The sequence below is a fragment of the Balaenoptera musculus genome, chromosome 2 (genome assembly GCF_009873245.2).
Source record: "Balaenoptera musculus isolate JJ_BM4_2016_0621 chromosome 2, mBalMus1.pri.v3, whole genome shotgun sequence".
Lineage (NCBI taxonomy): Eukaryota > Metazoa > Chordata > Mammalia > Artiodactyla > Balaenopteridae > Balaenoptera > Balaenoptera musculus.
The window spans coordinates 76,126,780-76,144,541 of NC_045786.1; the positions used below are offsets into that span (position 1 = coordinate 76,126,780).

General features: G+C 43.2%; 1 protein-coding gene and 1 long non-coding RNA gene across 6 annotated transcripts in view; one reads left to right on the forward strand and one right to left on the reverse strand.

Annotated features, from left to right (window-relative positions):
- The window catches only part of LOC118889689, a 77,397-nt gene extending 66,725 nt beyond the window's left edge, over nucleotides 1-10,672 (forward strand). For both annotated transcript variants that reach the window (XR_005018599.1, XR_005018598.1), the window contains 4 exons: nucleotides 5,896-6,080; nucleotides 6,466-6,628; nucleotides 7,365-7,418; nucleotides 10,123-10,672. This is a non-coding gene — a long non-coding RNA (uncharacterized LOC118889689). The remainder of the gene's footprint in view (nucleotides 1-5,895; nucleotides 6,081-6,465; nucleotides 6,629-7,364; nucleotides 7,419-10,122) is intronic.
- Nucleotides 1-17,762, reverse strand: part of LOC118889687 (myocardial zonula adherens protein) — a 100,451-nt gene that overhangs the window by 41,494 nt on the left and 41,195 nt on the right. For 3 of the 4 annotated variants that reach the window (XM_036841705.1, XM_036841707.1, XM_036841706.1), the window contains exons 8-10: nucleotides 17,410-17,538; nucleotides 13,196-13,275; nucleotides 11,638-11,743 (exon numbers count right to left, since the gene is read on the reverse strand). In XM_036841705.1, the coding sequence (XP_036697600.1) occupies nucleotides 11,638-11,743; nucleotides 13,196-13,275; nucleotides 17,410-17,538 (315 nt within the window). Of the gene's footprint in view, nucleotides 1-5,922; nucleotides 6,058-11,637; nucleotides 11,744-13,195; nucleotides 13,276-17,409; nucleotides 17,539-17,762 lie in introns of those variants that run through there. The other variant, XM_036841708.1, reaches the window with a different exon arrangement.

Sequence of the window (17,762 nt, forward strand, 5' to 3'; positions counted from 1 at the left end):
AGTATTTTTAATTAGGTGTCACATTGTCTTTTTATACATAATGCTATTGCACACTTAATAGACTGCAGTATAACTTCTGTATGCACTGGGAAACCAAAAAGTTCATGTGATTCACTTTACTGCAATATTTGCTTTATTGCAGTGGCCTGGAACCCAACCCACAGTATTTATGAGGTAGGCATGTATATATGGAAGCACCCAGCTCCACACCTGGCACAAAGCTAATGCTAAAAAAAAATGGTAGTTTAAATAAATGTTCCTATTGACATATACACATTACTATATATAAAGCAGATAACTAATAAGGACGTACTGTATAGCACAGGGAACTCTACTCAATACTCTGTAATGACCTATATGGGAAAAGAATCTAAAAAAGAGTGGATATATGTATATGTATAACTGATTCATTTTGCTGTACACCTGAAACTAACACAACTTTGTAAATCAACTATATGCCAATAAAAAAAAATTTTTTTAAGATGCTTATACTAGTCTTGTCAATTTTAAGACAAAACAAAACAAAAAAATAAAGGAGGCTTTAATTACACACACACACACACACACACACAATGTTCCTAAAGTTCAGGTGCCCTGGAACATGGACCCTCACCTGTACTGACCAGGACTCTCCTGGGAGCCCCCTAGCTGCCCTCCCTGCCCCTCTCCTCTCCTGTTCGCCAAGCACGCCCTGCCAGAGACCTGCCTCTGAGGCTCAGATCTGATCAGGCGATGGGGAGCCATAAAGGAATTAGGAGCTTAGTAATAAAGGACATTTTCTTGGCTTGTTGCTGGTAATCCACAGCAATTAGGCCCAACCTACATTTCCAGTCTCTTCATCATTACTCCCTCCTACAATCCAGTCAGACTAGAATAATGCTCCCTGAACTCACCCTATACTTTCTGGCTTCCATGCTTTTGTTTTTTATTTATTCTGTATCTTGTCTGGCACGTCATTTTCCACCTACTCAATCCCTGCCTAGAAAAATCTAACCCATGCTGCAAGACCCAGTCAAATTACACCTCCTCCCTAAAGACTCCACGCACACTAGAATTACTGAACATTTACAGGCACTGAGCTACACCCATAGTGTACATTCTTTCAGTCAATCAGCAACCCCTGAAGCAGGTACTATTATCATCATTCCCATTTTTTTGATAAGGAAACTAAATGTTGGAGAAGATCAATAAGTTGCTCAAGATACAAAGCCCAGTCAGGAGCAGATGCAGGATACAAAGTCAGATTTAATTTACTTGAAGCCTACAAACTTAACCACTATGTTCTCCAGCTTGTGTGTTCCCAGCACACAGCCAGTTGTCCTGCTTAACCCTTATATTCTGTCTTGAGTTATAAAGAGTTTTAATGTCAACCAGAAAGTCCTTTGAGGGCTTTGAGGACTCAGGTCCATTTTTACATTTGGTTCATAAAAGTTGCTTCTTAAATGTTTACTGATTGACCCATCAGAGAAAAGCTCTCCGTAAGTGGAACCTAGCTCTTCATCACCCCCACTACCACTTGTGTGTGCGAGGACTGGCTTTCCTGCAGACTTCAGCACAGAGGCAGGGGAACAGAAATATATAAAGACAGTGGCACAAGGGAAACAACTCCAGCTTGATAAAGGTTGAATGAAAAAAATCAGTGGGGGAAGGATGGACTATCCAATAAATGGTGTTAGAGAAACCAGCTTTCCATGAGGGGGAAAAAAAGGGTAACAGCTCTATTCATACTATATACACAAGAAATAAATTCCATATGGATTATTCTTTATTTGTTCAACAAATATTTATTGAGCACCTGCTATATGCCCGTGACTATTCCAAGTGTTAGGGATATAGCCATGAACAAAACAGACAAAAGCCACTGCCCTCAGGGAGCTTACATTCTAGTGGAGGGAAACAGACAACACATAAATAAACAAAACAGATAAGTGTAGGATATATTACAAGATGATAAGTGCTATAGAGAAAAACAGAGTAAGGAAGAGAACGGTGGGAAGAATGTGGGGGAGGGGTGTAATTACAGACCTAAAGATGAAAAACAAAACTCTAAAACTTATGACAAACAAACAAGACACACAACACAGCACAGAAAGATTGATAACTTTCTACCAAAATTTAAAACGTGTATATTATACAAAACACCATAAACAAACAAACGAAAATGACTGACGAGGAGAAGATAACGGCATTCAAATATTTTTTGACAAACGACTAATATTGGCAGTATACAGAGTTCCTAAAAATCAGCAGGGAAAGAAAGAAAAACAACCAAACAGAAAAATGAACAAAAGATATGACCAACCAGTTCATAAGAATGGGAGCCTGACTGGTGAGAAGTTTATGCTCAGTCTCCCCAGTTGTAATGAGCAGTCACCAGGCTGACGCAAGTTAAAACTAAGACAAAGAGACACTATTTCACAACTGGCTAAAATTATAGTCCAACAGCGCCAAGAGGTGACGAGGATGTGGAGAAATCTGCCCTCATACGTGACGGGTGGAAGTCTACGTACACTTTGGAGAGCAATAGGGAAATACCTAGCAGAGGAGAAACTGTGCCAACCCCAGGCCCTGGCGATTCCTCCTCTGAGTATATTCCCTAGATAAGCACAGACACATGTGTGGCATTGTTTGCAAAAGAATAAAAAGTTGGAAACAAGCTAAATGTCTATCAATAGGGTACATTACAATATATTCATCTAATGGAATATTAGATGGCCATCAAAATGAATAATTCCTATCTATCTGTAACAACTCCAAAAACAAAATTGAGGAAAAGAGTAAGTTGCAAAATAAATACAATAAAATTTATTTATATATTACAAATAAAATTTTACATACTTTTTTGAATACAGAAACCAAGCTATATACCAACAATAAATACATGTATGTGTAGTAAAAGCATAGAAACATGGTCTGGATAGAGGCCAAATTGCCTCCGAAGGAGGTGTTAGGGCAGGATGGGGTGGAGAGTAAGAAGAAAAAAGATCCAAACTGGGAGGAGTAAAATGAGAACTTCTTTGTAATGTTTTATTTAGAAAAAATATGAAATATGCCAAAATGTTAACATCTGTCAATTCCAGAAGAGAATACATGGGTTTTATTTTTTATCATTCTCTATAAGTTTCTATATTTAAATTTTTTTTCCAATTATAAAAAAATAAGAAGCAAAGAACAAGGCTGGCTTTGGAGTCAAGAATCTGGGTGTGGACCTAGCACCGTCATCACTTGTGGAGAGACCACTAGCTACTTATTTTTTAAGACTCCTAAGTCTCAGTTTCCAGTACTAAAAAATGGTGCTAATAATACCTCCCACAGAGGGTTAACGTGGGATGGGAGGTGTAGATGCACACCTACAACACATGACGCACACCTTGCAACATGAGAAACATCCACTAGCTGGGAGTTACTTGGATGAGGAGCACAGGCACACAAACTACTATGGGCAGAACGTGAGCACCCAGGTCTGAGAAACATTTCAGAGCCCATTAGAAACAATTTCAACAAACAGAAAGTGGGTTCAATGACATTTGCAAAGAAAAGACCTTCTCCCTTGAAAGGACAATTTGAATCGTGAATACATTAATCAGTACATGTCACACAATGAACCTGCAATACTTCTATAATGCATACAAAAAAGAAGGTTTACACCCATGTGAGCTTTCTGATTACCTTCTAAAAACTTCATGCTTTAGATAAAGAAGCTGAGATTTTAAAATTAAAAAGTGGCTAATACAGTGTTAAACACCAGAATTGGAAACTGTAACATTTTCGATTACTATAAATAAATTTGGCCTCAACTTTTGAGTAGCATCTCCTTTGGGTGGGGGTGTGAGTGGCCCTGAGACAAAATCACAGCCTTACTAAGAGCCCAAGGCTTAGGATCCAGTTAGGGGTCGGGGATGGGGATGGGGTGGTGGTGCGGGGTGAGTGTGGGGCAGGGTTTGAGCACCTAACTCATGTTTGACGCAGTAAGTCAAGTTCATACCATATCACAGTCCTGGCAGGAAGGGGTGAATTTAGGGACACAGGCAAAGGCAGGGAGGAGCAGGTGGAGGGAGGTCCTCTCAGGCAGGGGACCCGGATCTAAGGAGATCCCCGATTAGCCCAGGACCCAGCATCAGGCCTAGGAGGAGTGCAGGGGTCGTCTAGGGCACAGCATTTGGGAGGCACTCTCACGGTCCTGCAGACAGCCTCGGCACCTCACTCACTCTCTGCCCCAGAACATAAGGCTACCGGGCCTCAGGGTACTATCTGTGCCCCAAAGGAGAGAAGGAACTCCAAGGGCAGCGGGGAGAGCACACAATCCTGGGAGAGAGGCCCAAGTGGGTGCCCCGCTTCCTCTAGAAGTCATTACATCCCCTTGTCTGATATTACTTCAGTTTTTGAAGCTGGGTAGTGAGTCTACTCCACTAGAACAAATACCAGTAACTTTTCCACCACAGACTGAAAAACATGATGGCAGTAAAGGTATCCCTAGAAACAGTGTAGATCCCTACACTAGAGTGACATCTAGATTAGCGATTCTCAGATCTGACTCAAAGCTCCCTAGGGGAAGTCTGGAAACCCAGCAAGAGTATCTGGGGATCTGCATTCAAACAGAACACGGTGGAGGTAAACTGCATCAACGGTTCATACGCATGTGGGAAGTTATTCCTCTGCTTCCTTTCCCATCACTGCCTACTTGCTTCAGCTGGGCAGAAGCATCTAAATTAAAGACCAAACACAACTACTGACAAGAAAGCATTTACCTGCCCACTTTGCCACGGAGAAGAGGATGGAGCGGAAAACTACCCAACGTCTAAGTGACACCCACCCCCTTAATGAACGAACTCCATTATTAGTAGGCTAAAACCACCCACTGACTATTACTACCACTGCTGCTACTACAATTCTCAGCAACACCGTTCAGTTTTGATGAGATACCAGGGCCTGTGGCTGTCTCACGAAGACCTCTATGAAAATAAAGCATGCATGAAGTATATTTCACTTCAATGTATTTCAGCCAAATACATTTTTTAAAATTTATTTATTTATTTATTTTACTGCACGCGGGCTTTTCTCTAGTTGCAGCGAGCGGGGGCTACTCTTCGTTGCGGTGCGTGGGCTTCTCATTGTGGTGGCTTCTCTTGTTGTGGAGCACGGGCTCTAGGCGCGTGGGCTCAGTAGTTGTGGCTCGTGGGCTCTAGAGCGCAGGCTCAGTAGTTGTGGCGCACGGGCTTAGCTGCTCCACAGCATGTGGGATCTTCCCAGACCAGGGCTCGAACCCGTGTCCCCTGCATTGGCAGGCGGTTTCTTAACCACTACGCCACCAGGGAAGTCCCCATTTTTCTTTTCATCAGATATACTTCTCCTTTTCATGAAGTGAGTTGAACTGTCTATGCATGGTGATAGAAGCAAACCAAATGTTTCTTAAACAAGAAGAGTGCTAAGTTGATTAGTGCCGTTGATCTTCATTCAGAAAGGACATCCTCAGGGCCACCTCCTACATACAAATATAATCAAACTACAGAGACACTTGTCTTATTCTGTATTTTCTGGGGTGTGATCAGGTGGGGAGCACTTCCTCCTGGGGCACTGGAGTTCTTCGAGCCCGCTTCCCATCTCCTTGGCAGGTGTCCTTGGCAGCTTTTCCATAAATAAGGCTTCATCATCCAAGACCAGCCTCCACCTGGCACTTTCTAAATTATTTTTTAGTACTGTTTTCATCACAGTTCCCTCTTTGATGTCTAGGAACCCACGTTTCTAGAAATACTCTATGGATCTTTGAGTTCTCTCGACTCTGCAGTGTCAGGCTGTAGAAGTTGAAGTTACAGAAGGTGGGTGTTTCCACAAATAGGAGCTCTACGTGGCCACATTTTCTCTTCAATGTCATGTCCTGCGTGTTTTGTTCATCAGCTCATCACACACACATGCCACCTCTTCCCAGCTGAGAGAGTACAAGTGTTCTTCAAACCACGAACGATAAAAGCAACTGCTTCCAACCCAGAGCAAGCTACCATTTTGTCATCTTCCAAAGAGCCAGAGACTAAATCTGGAGAAGAGTTCGTGGGACATGATCTGGAAACAGTTCAATTGAGCAGGTTAGCGTTGTGGGCTTGGTGCCACAGCTCCTTTCCCCTGCCCCCATGTGCCTAATTATCAGTGATGGAGATCACTCTGAATCCTCTAAACACAGGGTATTTGGCAAAAATGTACTTTTGCATTGTACATTTCAGCACACCACACAAGACGTTTAAAATAAATTGTGGGCTAACAAATGGCCGATCCATTTAAAAGGGAAGATTCTTGGCATGGAGAGAATTTAAATTTTTAAAATTGCTTTCCTCCAGATAATTTTCCCCTGGGCAGAAAGCTGCTTTGGTTGGCGGGGGACTGGGCGTTGAGGAGAGCACGTAAAGAGGTGTCAACGTCCTGTTGACTGAAGATGTTTGAAGATGTGTCAGGTGTTTACTGCTCTGGCTGCAGGTTCCTCCCAGCCTCGTGCTCCTCCCCGATCTCCTGGTTCCTTTAACGGCAAGCTAAAGAACTCAGCCGGATTTGAGACAAAGGACCTAGTCCCAACACGGCTTGTCAACAGAAGAATGAAGCCCAAGGGCAAGGATGACGGGAACTCAGCTAACACCAGGTGGTAAGATCCGTGAGGGCAGGACCACACCTGCCCCGCTCCCCACTGGGTACCCAGCCCCAGCACAGAGAAAATGCCGGTGGGTAACTGGTAAATGGATTGATGAGTGAGTTTCCTCATGAATGCTATCTTTTTCAGGCCCTCTGTATTTTCTGGCAAACCCTTAAAAGTCTAACAGGGGCATATTTGGGCTTGTGTGTGTGTTTGTGTGTGTGTGTGTTTTGTGTCAGATCCAGAACCAGTCAGAAGAACTAGTGATGGGAGGGAGATGACCAATCCCTGTCTAACACCACAAAAGGAGACTTAATTTGGTACAAAGATCTAGCCAAGTGGGGGTATGTGCTCCCACACTTCACGCAAGACGCTTTGTATCTTTTCTCAATGAACTTGACCCCATAAGATATATAATCCTTCATTTCAAAAGCGCCCATCCTGCCCCCTTCTTACATGCACAAATCCCTACTGAAATATACTGTCCCACACAATGAAAAGTCATTATTGAGCTAAGGACTGCAACACCTATGCTGGTTAATTTTTATTCAATATATCGTCATTATTATTATATCATTAATATTATTATCATTATCATTATTATTATTATTAGAAATTACACTCCAGTGAGGTGGAAGTAAATATACTGCTTAACATTTAAGGATTCCAAGAACCTCAGTAATAATACCTGGATGTTTTGAGCTAAAAAAAAAAGCCCATCATTTTAATAAACTAACTTCATTCACAGACACTGTGATTCAGATGACAGCAACAATGGATGGGGACTGGATTCCTACCCCTGGTGAGTGTGAAGCCATCACAGGGACAAGCTTTCAGAATTCATGTGAGGGAAGGAAAACTGTCCCTAACATTGGTGACACGTAAAGGTTGCCTCTATTTCTGGGTCAAATTTGTCTCAATATCTGGGTGGCTGGAGTTCACAGATAGAAAGACACTTCTCAAGTCAGAGTTCAAGATGCCACACATGACTAATTCAGTTGTCTGGATTTTTCAAAATTTGGTCCAAATGACTTGAACCAATTTAATATGTCTTTGCTGCTTTCACTCATTATGCAAAGCAATGAAAAGGCTGAGATCCTAACAACAGGCACAGCCTAGTAAACAACAGAGAATTCTTTATATAAGGAGCTTCTATCCCGACTTCTCTCCTCATAAAATGCACCCGTGATTAAAGGCTAAATATACTTCCCAGGACAGCCAATACTAGAAATGTTTCCTTTATGTTGAACAGAAAGCTGAAATTTGCCACCCAGTGGCTCCAGCCTGGCTTTGCATTGCAACACAAACAAAAATATATTCCCTCTTCTCCATGACCGTTTTCTAAGATGTGAATTCACCTGTCACGTCTCCCCTTGCCCATCTCTTGCCCAAGTCCTTCAGTCATTCCCTGGATTACTCTAGTTCTCAACTCCTTTCCAACCTGATCCTGAACATCTCAATGTGCTCATTTGTCCCTTTTCCATGTTTCTAACTTTTAAAAAAAGTATTCACATAAATGGCTATAGCAATTGAAATTTTAAACCATCCTTTTGTTGTATGAGTTAATACAGTGTACTGGACAAATACATTAATTCTTACCACCTGATTTAAGTAGTTTTTAGTTTAAATTTAGAATTAAAGCTCTCTTCCTCTGTCTCTATCTAAGTGTTGAAACCCAGCTGGCCCCTAGGTGGTGCTCATTCTGACGGTGCCATCCTAAATTTCAGCCTGTGATTTCATTCCCATGGCTGGGTCTTTCAGACCACATCATCAGCACTTAGAGAAGCTCTCTTTGGGAGATATTAAATCACAGGTAGTAAAGCAAGGCTTGGACAGTGATCTTCATATGCTTCCCTATTTTCATATATAAATATTCCCCTACTCCTTTCAAATTGGTATGTCTATTAGAGTCCGGAAGTCACTTAGAAAACAGAATTCTAAACTACTTGAAAATGTCTTTTAAAAAAGACCCCCAATCCAAAAATGGGCAGAAGACCTAAATAGATATTTCTCCAAAGAAGATATACAGATTGCCAACAGACACATGAAAGAATGCTCAACATCATTAATCATTAGAGAAATGCAAATCAAAACTACAATGAGGTATCATCTCACACCGGTCAGAATGGCCATCATCAAAAAATCTAGAAACAATAAATGCTGGAGAGGGTGTGGAGAAAAGGGAACACTCTTGCACTGTTGGTGGGAGTGTAAATTGATACAGCCACTATGGAGAACAGTATGGAGGTTCCTTAAAAAACTAAAAATAGAACTGCCATACGACCCAGCAATCCCACTACTGGGCATATACCCTGAGAAAACCATAATTCAAAAAGAGTCATGTGCCACATCTTCTTTATCCAAAAAAGGCCATGAAGAACCTAGTGGCAAGATGGGAATAAAGACACAGACCTACTAGAGAATGGACTTGAGGATATGGGGAGGGGGTGGGGTGAGATGTGACAGGGTAAGAGAGTGTCATGGACATATATACACTACCAAATGTAAAATAGATAACTAGTGGGAAGCAGCCGCATAGCACAGGGAGATCAGCTCGGTGCTTTGTGACCACCTAGAGGGGTGGGATGGGGAGGGTGGGAGGGAGGGAGATGCATGAGGGAAGAGAAATGGGAACATATTGTATATGTATAACTGATTCACTTTGTTATAAAGCAGAAGCTAACACACCATTGTAAGGCAATTATACTTCAATAAAGATGTTTAAAAAAAAAAAAAAAAAGCAGGATGGAAAGAACACACACACACACAAAAAAAAGAGTCATGTACCAAAATGTTCATTGCAGCTCTATTTACAATAGCCAGGACATGGAAGCAACCTAAGTGTCCATCATCGGATGAATGGATAAAGAAGATGTGGCACATATATACAATGGAATATTACTCAGCCATAAAAAGAAATGAAATGGAGGTATTTGTAATGAGGTGGATGGAGTTAGAGTCTGTCATACAGAGTGAAGTAAGTCAGAAAGAGAAAAACAAATACAGTGTGCTAACACATATATATGGAATCTAAAAAAAAAAAAAAAAAAGGCCATGAAGAACCTAGTGGCAAGACGGGCATAAAGACACAGACCTACTAGAGAATGGACTTGAGGATATGGGGAGGGGGAGGGGTGAGATGTGACAGGGTGAGAGAGTGTCATGGACATATATACACTACCAAATGTAAAATAGATAGCTAGTGGGAAGCAGCCGCATAGCACAGGGAGATCAGCTCGGTGCTTTGTGACCACCTAGAGGGGTGGGATGGGGAGGGTGGGAGGGAGGGAGATGCAAGAGGGAAGAGATATGGGAACATATGTATATGTATAACTGATTCACTTTGTTATAAAGCAGAAACTAACACACCATTGTAAAGCAATTATACTTCAATAAAGATGTTTAAAAAAAAAAAAAAGACTAATCATTAAACCCTTACAGATGATAACTCAATCAGAAGCCAATGCATATGAGGTTTTGTTCACCGGTTCTCTAATATTTGACAGGGAAACAATGCAGACAGCACCCTGCGGTGAGGCGGGAGAAATGGAGTGCCCCACAGCCAAGGAGCCCCACGGGGAAATGAGGGACAGCCTTGCCCCAGACTTCATGTGTGTGAAGTTCAGAAGCAGAAAAGCTATGATCTAACAGCCATGGTTCCGGAGATGCTAAATGTGACAAAGCAATGCTTTTCCTTGGGAAACATACTCCTGACATCTACTCAGTGCTGATATGCGGCAAGACCTACCCATCCCTGTTGCTGGCACTGCTCCTGCCTGGCAGTGCCAAGGAACTGTGAAAGTGCATGCGGGGTCTCCTCATCTGAGCCTTTGTTCCCCATTCTCTTATTCTGCTGAGCCCTGAGACTGACACACAGGCCAATCACACTATGTGACTGGGTTTCTCGTTTGGGAGCAGATTTTATCTCATGTGTATGTTTATCCTACACACAATAAAAAACGGTGTCCCTCCCCATCCTCACGATTCCCTGACCTTAACCCCACTCATAGCTCCAACATTTTAGGGATTAATAAAAAAGATATACGTTTAATCTTCTATTTGTCTATCATATGTGTAAATTATTTATTAGAAGTAGATATACTTTCAATTTTAATAACACATTAACAGATAAATTTTCAGAGTTGTGCTTAATATAAATTTTTTTTTCCAGTTTTTCCACTGCCAACCAAATGTTTAATTAAATTGAAACCTTTTCTTTGCAAGTGAGAGAATTAGTCCCTAGGGAATCCTTATCACCTTGTTAGTACTAACTGTTCTTATTTCCATCTGATTGTTTAATCGAGCAAGAAAAATACACTAATATGTGATGAGCTGTATACAGCATGGACTTTCTCCTGTGGAGCATCACCACGAGAGAGACAGGGACAGTGACACAAGTTAAAAGAAACTTTCTTCCTCTTAGAGAAATATAAAAGTTCAACTTACCTGTTTTTTCATTTAGAAAAACAGGATAGTAAACTATGTCCAGCATACAGTAAGCCTAAAACTTGCTTTCATGTTACATAGACAGTTAAGGAGAAAAAGGATAGTAGAAAAGAGAAAAAAACGAAGAAAAAGGGACAGACAGGGAAAGGGAATGACAGAGACACACCAGACGTGGAGAAAGGACAAAAGCAGGAGCAGGAGGAGAGGCAGGCAGGTCCCGGGGTGCAGAGACCTGAGCCGAAGTGAACTGTTCTTGTCACACCCTTTGGTCCCTGAGCTGCAGGCACCCATAAAGGGTACTGCTGTCCTGTGTAGGTGAGTGAGCTTATGAACTGCACCTTCCAGCTTTCTTAACTGTAACCCTTTCATCTGGGGACGGCCCTCTTTTAGAGGGATCATCACCAGTCCACAGGGGACATATGAGGACCTTCTCCTCTGGGCCAAGATGGCAGTGGCCTGAGCTAGTTCACCGTGAGCCACAGAAGAGGGAGCTGAGAGTCGTATCTGGCTCTAGGGCTGAAGTGTCCCCACCACAGGAAGCAATCCCGGGCCCAAGACCTTTCACAGGGGCTTACCTCCTCAACCATCTGCTTGACTTTCTTCTGCTGGCAATGCACCATGTCATCTAGGTGTCGGATCCGCTCCCGGAGGCTGGCTGACGCCTCCTCCAGCCGCTGATACCTAACACAAATAGAAGAAAGCGCAAGTGAATCCTCAAGCAAAGCAGCAAGAGCAGTGCCCAGAGTCACCGCTTGAAGGGAACATTGCCCAGAACAAGACGCACTCTTCCTACTTTGTGTGTATCCTAGTTTATTAACTACCAGTCGACCACCCCACTGTAGAAGGAAGATAGGACCATTTTTCAAGTTCCCACTTGCAAGTTTTACCCTGTATAAGGACAGTTACTATACTTTCCAGGGGCTGAGAGAGAATTTTTTTGCACCACTTACAGATATGAGAGGCTTTTTCTTTTTGGGTTAATACAGCATTGGAACATCCAGTAATTACCACGATCAGGAAAACAGAGAAGGAGAAGAATCTAGCAACACAACAAAATATCTGAAATCAAGTGGCAGAGTCCTGGAAAGTCAGGAATTACAATTGTTCCATATATCATTTATTTTGAGAAAATGGGAAATATGCTGGAAGACCCTCTCTCCATCAAAACAGAGCAGACCACCTCATAATACATTTCATAATTTAAAAAAAAAAAACAAAAGCACAAATTATCCTCAGACTTTACTTGGTTCAAATAAACCAAAGGAACCAGCAGATGGACTCTACAGTCCTTTGGGGCCACTGGACTGGAGCACGGACGAAGGGTCTGGTGGTCTGCTTACCACTTCCCATCTCTGCCAGGTCCCTCCTCAGCACTATGTTAAAGACTAGGAAAGATCCCTATAACTCTGCAAACTCTGAAGTTGCATAAGAGGAAGGAGAACAGGTATTTTTTCAGCACATACTATGTGGCAGGCAGTACACCCAGCAGTTCCCTCACAATAATACCCCAATGAGATGGGCACTCTTCGCATCATTACAACTCTCCCCACTTGAAAAAAGAATTCCCATTTTACAGAGAAGCAAAGAATCTCAGGGTTGTTAAGTAACTTGCTCAAATGCTCAAAGCATCCCAACCTTGTTTTCCTTCACTAGAGGGCCGTGCGTGGCCTCACTGCCTTCTGGTTTCCAGAAGAGGCCGTGGACTGCTCTTGCATTTCCCATGCAGGGCTTTATACACTCATAGCCAGAGGACAAGGCAAGGTTTCATTGAGGAATGTTTGGAAACAAAGACACTGTAAAATTAGTTTCCATGGCAATGGTATTAGTCACTCTCGAATTTTCTCATCAACAAGGTGCATCCTGTGGAGCTCAAGGTTATGGAGAACATTTATAGACTGAACTCTGGCACTTGTGACAGGCTTTGACGTGTTCCACTGCACTAACAACCAGCCCTGGGTTGTAAGATGTGGCTGGAAGCTCCACGTTGGAAGCCCCCAGTCCAATGTTTTGCATGTATCAGTCTGCAATGGGTGACGACCAAACGAATGACAATGCAAGGACCAAGTGAGCCCACAGAAACACAGCGTGTCCACCATCTAAATCCTTTACAAGACAAAGGGCATTACATCTTACCTTTCTTTGTCAGAATTGGTAATTTCTGTTGACATTTCTGTTTCATGCTCCAGGAGCTGGAGTTGAAGTTGATGGCGTTCCTAAAACAGACAGACACTAATATTTAATCGATGGATCCCAAGTTGGCTGGAGAATGTACAGCAAGCAACTCCAGCACTAGTGAATTCAAGTCTATGTGACACCCATGGGTTTTATACACCCACTTGCCAGGGTCCAAACAAAGCTCAAAATGTCAAATTTACTGGTGCGTATTTATAGATGTATTTATGAGCTAGAGACAAATATCCTGGATAAAGCCATTCAAGATTTATTTTTTTAAAAGCATTTCATCAGCCCAGGCTCAGATGTCTTGTGAAAATTTATGGTTCTAAATAATGTTAATCAATACTCTAAATCAGTGGCCTGCGATACTACAAATTTCTTGGGATTATTTTCTGAATCATCAAGAGGGTCTGGACTTCTGTAATATCCTATAAATTAACTGGGATGGTGTGTACACGGGTGTGTTCACTTGTAAAACTACATTGTGAAAATCAGAATAAGAGTCCCCCAACAGTGTCCACATCCTAATCTCTGAAATTTGTGAATATGTTGCCTTCCATGGATAAAGGAACTTTGCAGCCGTGATTAAGTTATGATCTTGAAAATGGGGAGATTATCCTGGATTATCTAGTTGGGCTTGTATTGGAAGGAAGAAGTAGGGTTAGAGTCAGAAACAGACAAAGACTGGGAGATGCTACAATGCTGGCTTTGAAGCTGGAGGATGGGGCCATGAGCCAAGGAATATAGTCAGTCTCTAGAAGGGAACAAAGGCTAGGAAATGGATTCTCCTCTAGAGCTCCCAAGAGGAAGCCAGCCCTGCCAACACCTTGATTTTAGGACTTCTGACCTCCAGAACTAAAAATGATAAATCCATGATGCTTTAAGCCTCTAACTGTGGTAAACTGTTAGAGTTTCAATAGGAAACCAATTCATGTATCAAGCTGTGCACTTAAGATTTGTACACTTTGCTGTGTGTGTGTGTGTATATATATATATAAATTTAGAAGTTTACCTAAAATAAGTAATACAAGGGACTTCCCTGGTGGTGCAGAGGTTAAGAATCTGCCTTCCAGTGCAGGGGACGCAGGTTCAATCCCTGGTCGGAGAACTAAAATCCCACATGCCATGGGGCAACTAAGCCCGCGTGCTCTACTGCCCACGCGCCACAACTAGAGAGAAGCCGGTGCCCCGCAACGAAAGATCCCGCACACCGCAATGAATATCCCGCGTGCCGCAACTAAGACCCAACGCAGCCAAACAAACAAATAACTAAATTTTTTTTAAAGTAATATAAAATCTGGACATATTTCTTTGAACAAAGTGGAAAATATTAATAAAAATGTAGTGCCCGTCACAACCAAAATTGCCCTAGAAATGTTACAGATGAGAGTATAATAAATTTCCTTACAATGAAGTTTATCAAATCCTGCTCATTAATTGGGAGGAGACTATTCTACTTTAGGTCCTTCTCTAAGTATGGCCGTGCCTCATCTTTAACCTCAGAAGTTCTCCCCAACAAGCTCTGGCTACTTATACACATTCCAAACGTCTTTTCCACCAAATATTTAAAGCAGATCCTTGAAACTTTAGCCCCCTCAACTTCTGAAGCTGTAAGCAATGGCAGACCATAGATCAGAGTGGGGAGCAGTCCACCACGGGAGGAAGGGTGTGTTATCATCGATGTACTTAGAATAATGAAGGAAGACCGACTTTTCAGTGGGGTTTTATTACTGCTTTTAAATCTCTACAGCGAATGCACATTCTTACTGTCCCCACAGGTTCTGCCACTGGCTGGAAGTTTACATTAGCCCTGAAATAATAATGATGACTCTTTAACAAGCGAGCCTTCCCTCAGACTCCCCAAAAAGCTGTCTTAAGGTAGGGCAAGGCCTAACTTACAGCACACTTTAAAATTTGATTTTTTTCTAAATTGAGGTACAACAAATCTTAAGTGAGTATTGCACAATCAGTACATTTGTATACACATTAGCTGGTGAAACCACCACTGCGATCAAGGCATAGAATATTATCTATTCTGCAGAAGGGTCTCTGATAGAACACATTCCTTACAGGACTTCTACTGATCAGGAAAAAAAGGGGTTTGGCACACAATGCTGAGAACAGTAAACTAAGGGATATAGCACAGAAGCCATTCAAAAGCACATGGTTTGTCCTCGAGAAAAATCCAAAAATAGGTGAGAACAGGAATACAAACTCTGTGGGCATGCTGTTCACATCCTGTGTGACAGAGATTTGGCACGGTTCCTGCTGTCCCAGATTTATCCCTGAAGGGGGAAAAATAGTAAATGGGTAATCTAATCTTAGCTAAATAAAGCAAGCATTTCGCTAGCTTAAATGGGAAAGATTAAGAGGAAGGACAATAGATTTTCAATCACTAAAGAGAAAGCAAAGAGGACGTGGGGAACATTTTGTGTCACAGAAATGCTGGCAGGGCCGGCCGGCCTCACCGACACCACCCTGGCCCCCCAGCCATATGGCCCTGACCCAGGCTCCACGTGGACATCAGTGGGAAAAAGCTGGGAACTTTCAGAATCGCAAGGGTACAAAGAAACTCAGTTACAGAACAGGTCCAGCTGGAAAAGAGGCTGACACCAGGGGCAGACATTTATGCAAGTAACAACATAAAAATCAGAGCCACACATTTGTGAGCCCCGACTTTATGTATGCCAGGCACCGCGCTGAGCATTTGGCACGGATTTTTCTCGTGTTCTCCTCACAGAAGGCCTAAGAATGAGAATTACTATCGTCAGCATTTTACAGAAGAGGAAACTGAAGTTGGAAAAGTCAAGTAACCGCGCACAACGAGAAAGAGAGGCAAGACTCAAACCCTAGGTCTGTCTGACCCTAAAACCCATATTCTTAACCAGCACACGGACAGTCTCTCTGTACACCTCCCCGTGCTGCCCGCTCACCTGGCTTCTGTTTGCTGCAGGACAGTCTGTCACCCAGCGCGAGTATATGCTTTAACCAGCGCCGTCTGCTGTTGTAGGAGAGCGGTGATGTGGGAGATAGCTCACCCACGTTCTAGAAAATGCCCTCGTTGCCCAATCGTCACGACTGCCACCTCCAGCCAATGCTGACGTTACCCCTAACCATACCCGCTCTTCAATACCGCATGGGATTCTGCTTTCCCAGAGGGTGGAGGCGAAATTGTAACCGACCCTCTATTTGCTCAAGTCCCTCCCCAAAAAAGATGTTACCCAAAACAGGAGCCCCCCACCAGCCCCGAAGCTCCACAGTATTGCATTTAAGGCTGTTCCCAAGCTGGTTACGCCTCCCTTGTCAGGGGACGGTGGAGGGGATCATGCCGCAGACACCACGGGTCAGCCCTCTTCTCAGAATCACCCGGGAGCCCAGCTGTTGACCCTGCTCACACTGTCACTCCCCCTCCCTCCATCGTCAGCCTGGGGACTCTCAGCATCCAGCGTGAGTGAGTTACGGGATGCTGATGGGTCAGGTCTTGGCCGGTCAGTGCTGTTCTGCAAACTCATGCCACTAGAGACCCACTTTCCAGGAAGCAGCCACAGCTCTAGCCTTCAACTACACCCCTCCCCCCGCAGCGAGCCATCACCTGCTAAAGGTCACCGCCCTTTCTCTCTCTTCTTTTTTCTCTTTCCTCTCTCCCACCCCTCCTTCCCGTTTCTCCACTTCCTGCCTCATTTCCAGGCTCCCTCTTCCCTTTCTCTAGACTGGCTCATTATCCGGGCAGAGCTCCTGCCTTCTGCAGGCCTCCCCCCAAACCCACAGAGAAAGGCAGTGTCCCCCACTCCGACACAGAGTGTCAGAGAAAAGCCAACCCTTCGGACCCAGGCAGGGCTTGGGGTGTCGCTGTAACGTCGAAATAGGGCTTGCCTGCTCAACAAGTAATCTAAGTTCATGCTTGGGGCCCCAGCAAAGCAGGGCTGCTAAAATATTAGCTTCTGTAAATAATTTGATATGTAATGTTTTTTGAAGCATCAAAATTTTCACCATGGGAAAAATTAGAACTTTGTGGGACTTCCTTATACTTTCTTTTACAGTTTTCTCTTTGTTTTTTTCAAGTCACAAATTGCAGGGATGAGGGCTTCTCATACTTTGGGGCAGGCCTGCAGGGGACCTGCTGCACCGCAAGGGAGGCTGGGCGAGGGGCCCCGGACCCCAAGCTGTGTTACCTTCTCCATGCGCTCAATCAGCCTGTCCAGCTCCCCGATCCTCTGGTCCTTCTCCTCTAGGCTGGTCTCTGCCACTTGCATCTTTTTATTGGCTTCTTCAATGGCTTTCAGAAAACTATTGGTTTCTTCCTGCAAAAGAAATGTACTCTCCTCAGCAGAGCATGGAGTAGCTACCAATCAGGGTCCAAACAGCTCAGGCCTGGCTAAATCATCATGTCTCTTTAAAAGCATGACCTGGGGGCCTAGAAGTGTCTCACAGATCATGAACTCAAATTCCAGGATTCTGGTTCTCACCCATGAATAAAGACACATTGCATGGCCTTTTTATTTTTTTTTTTTTTAATTTTTAATTT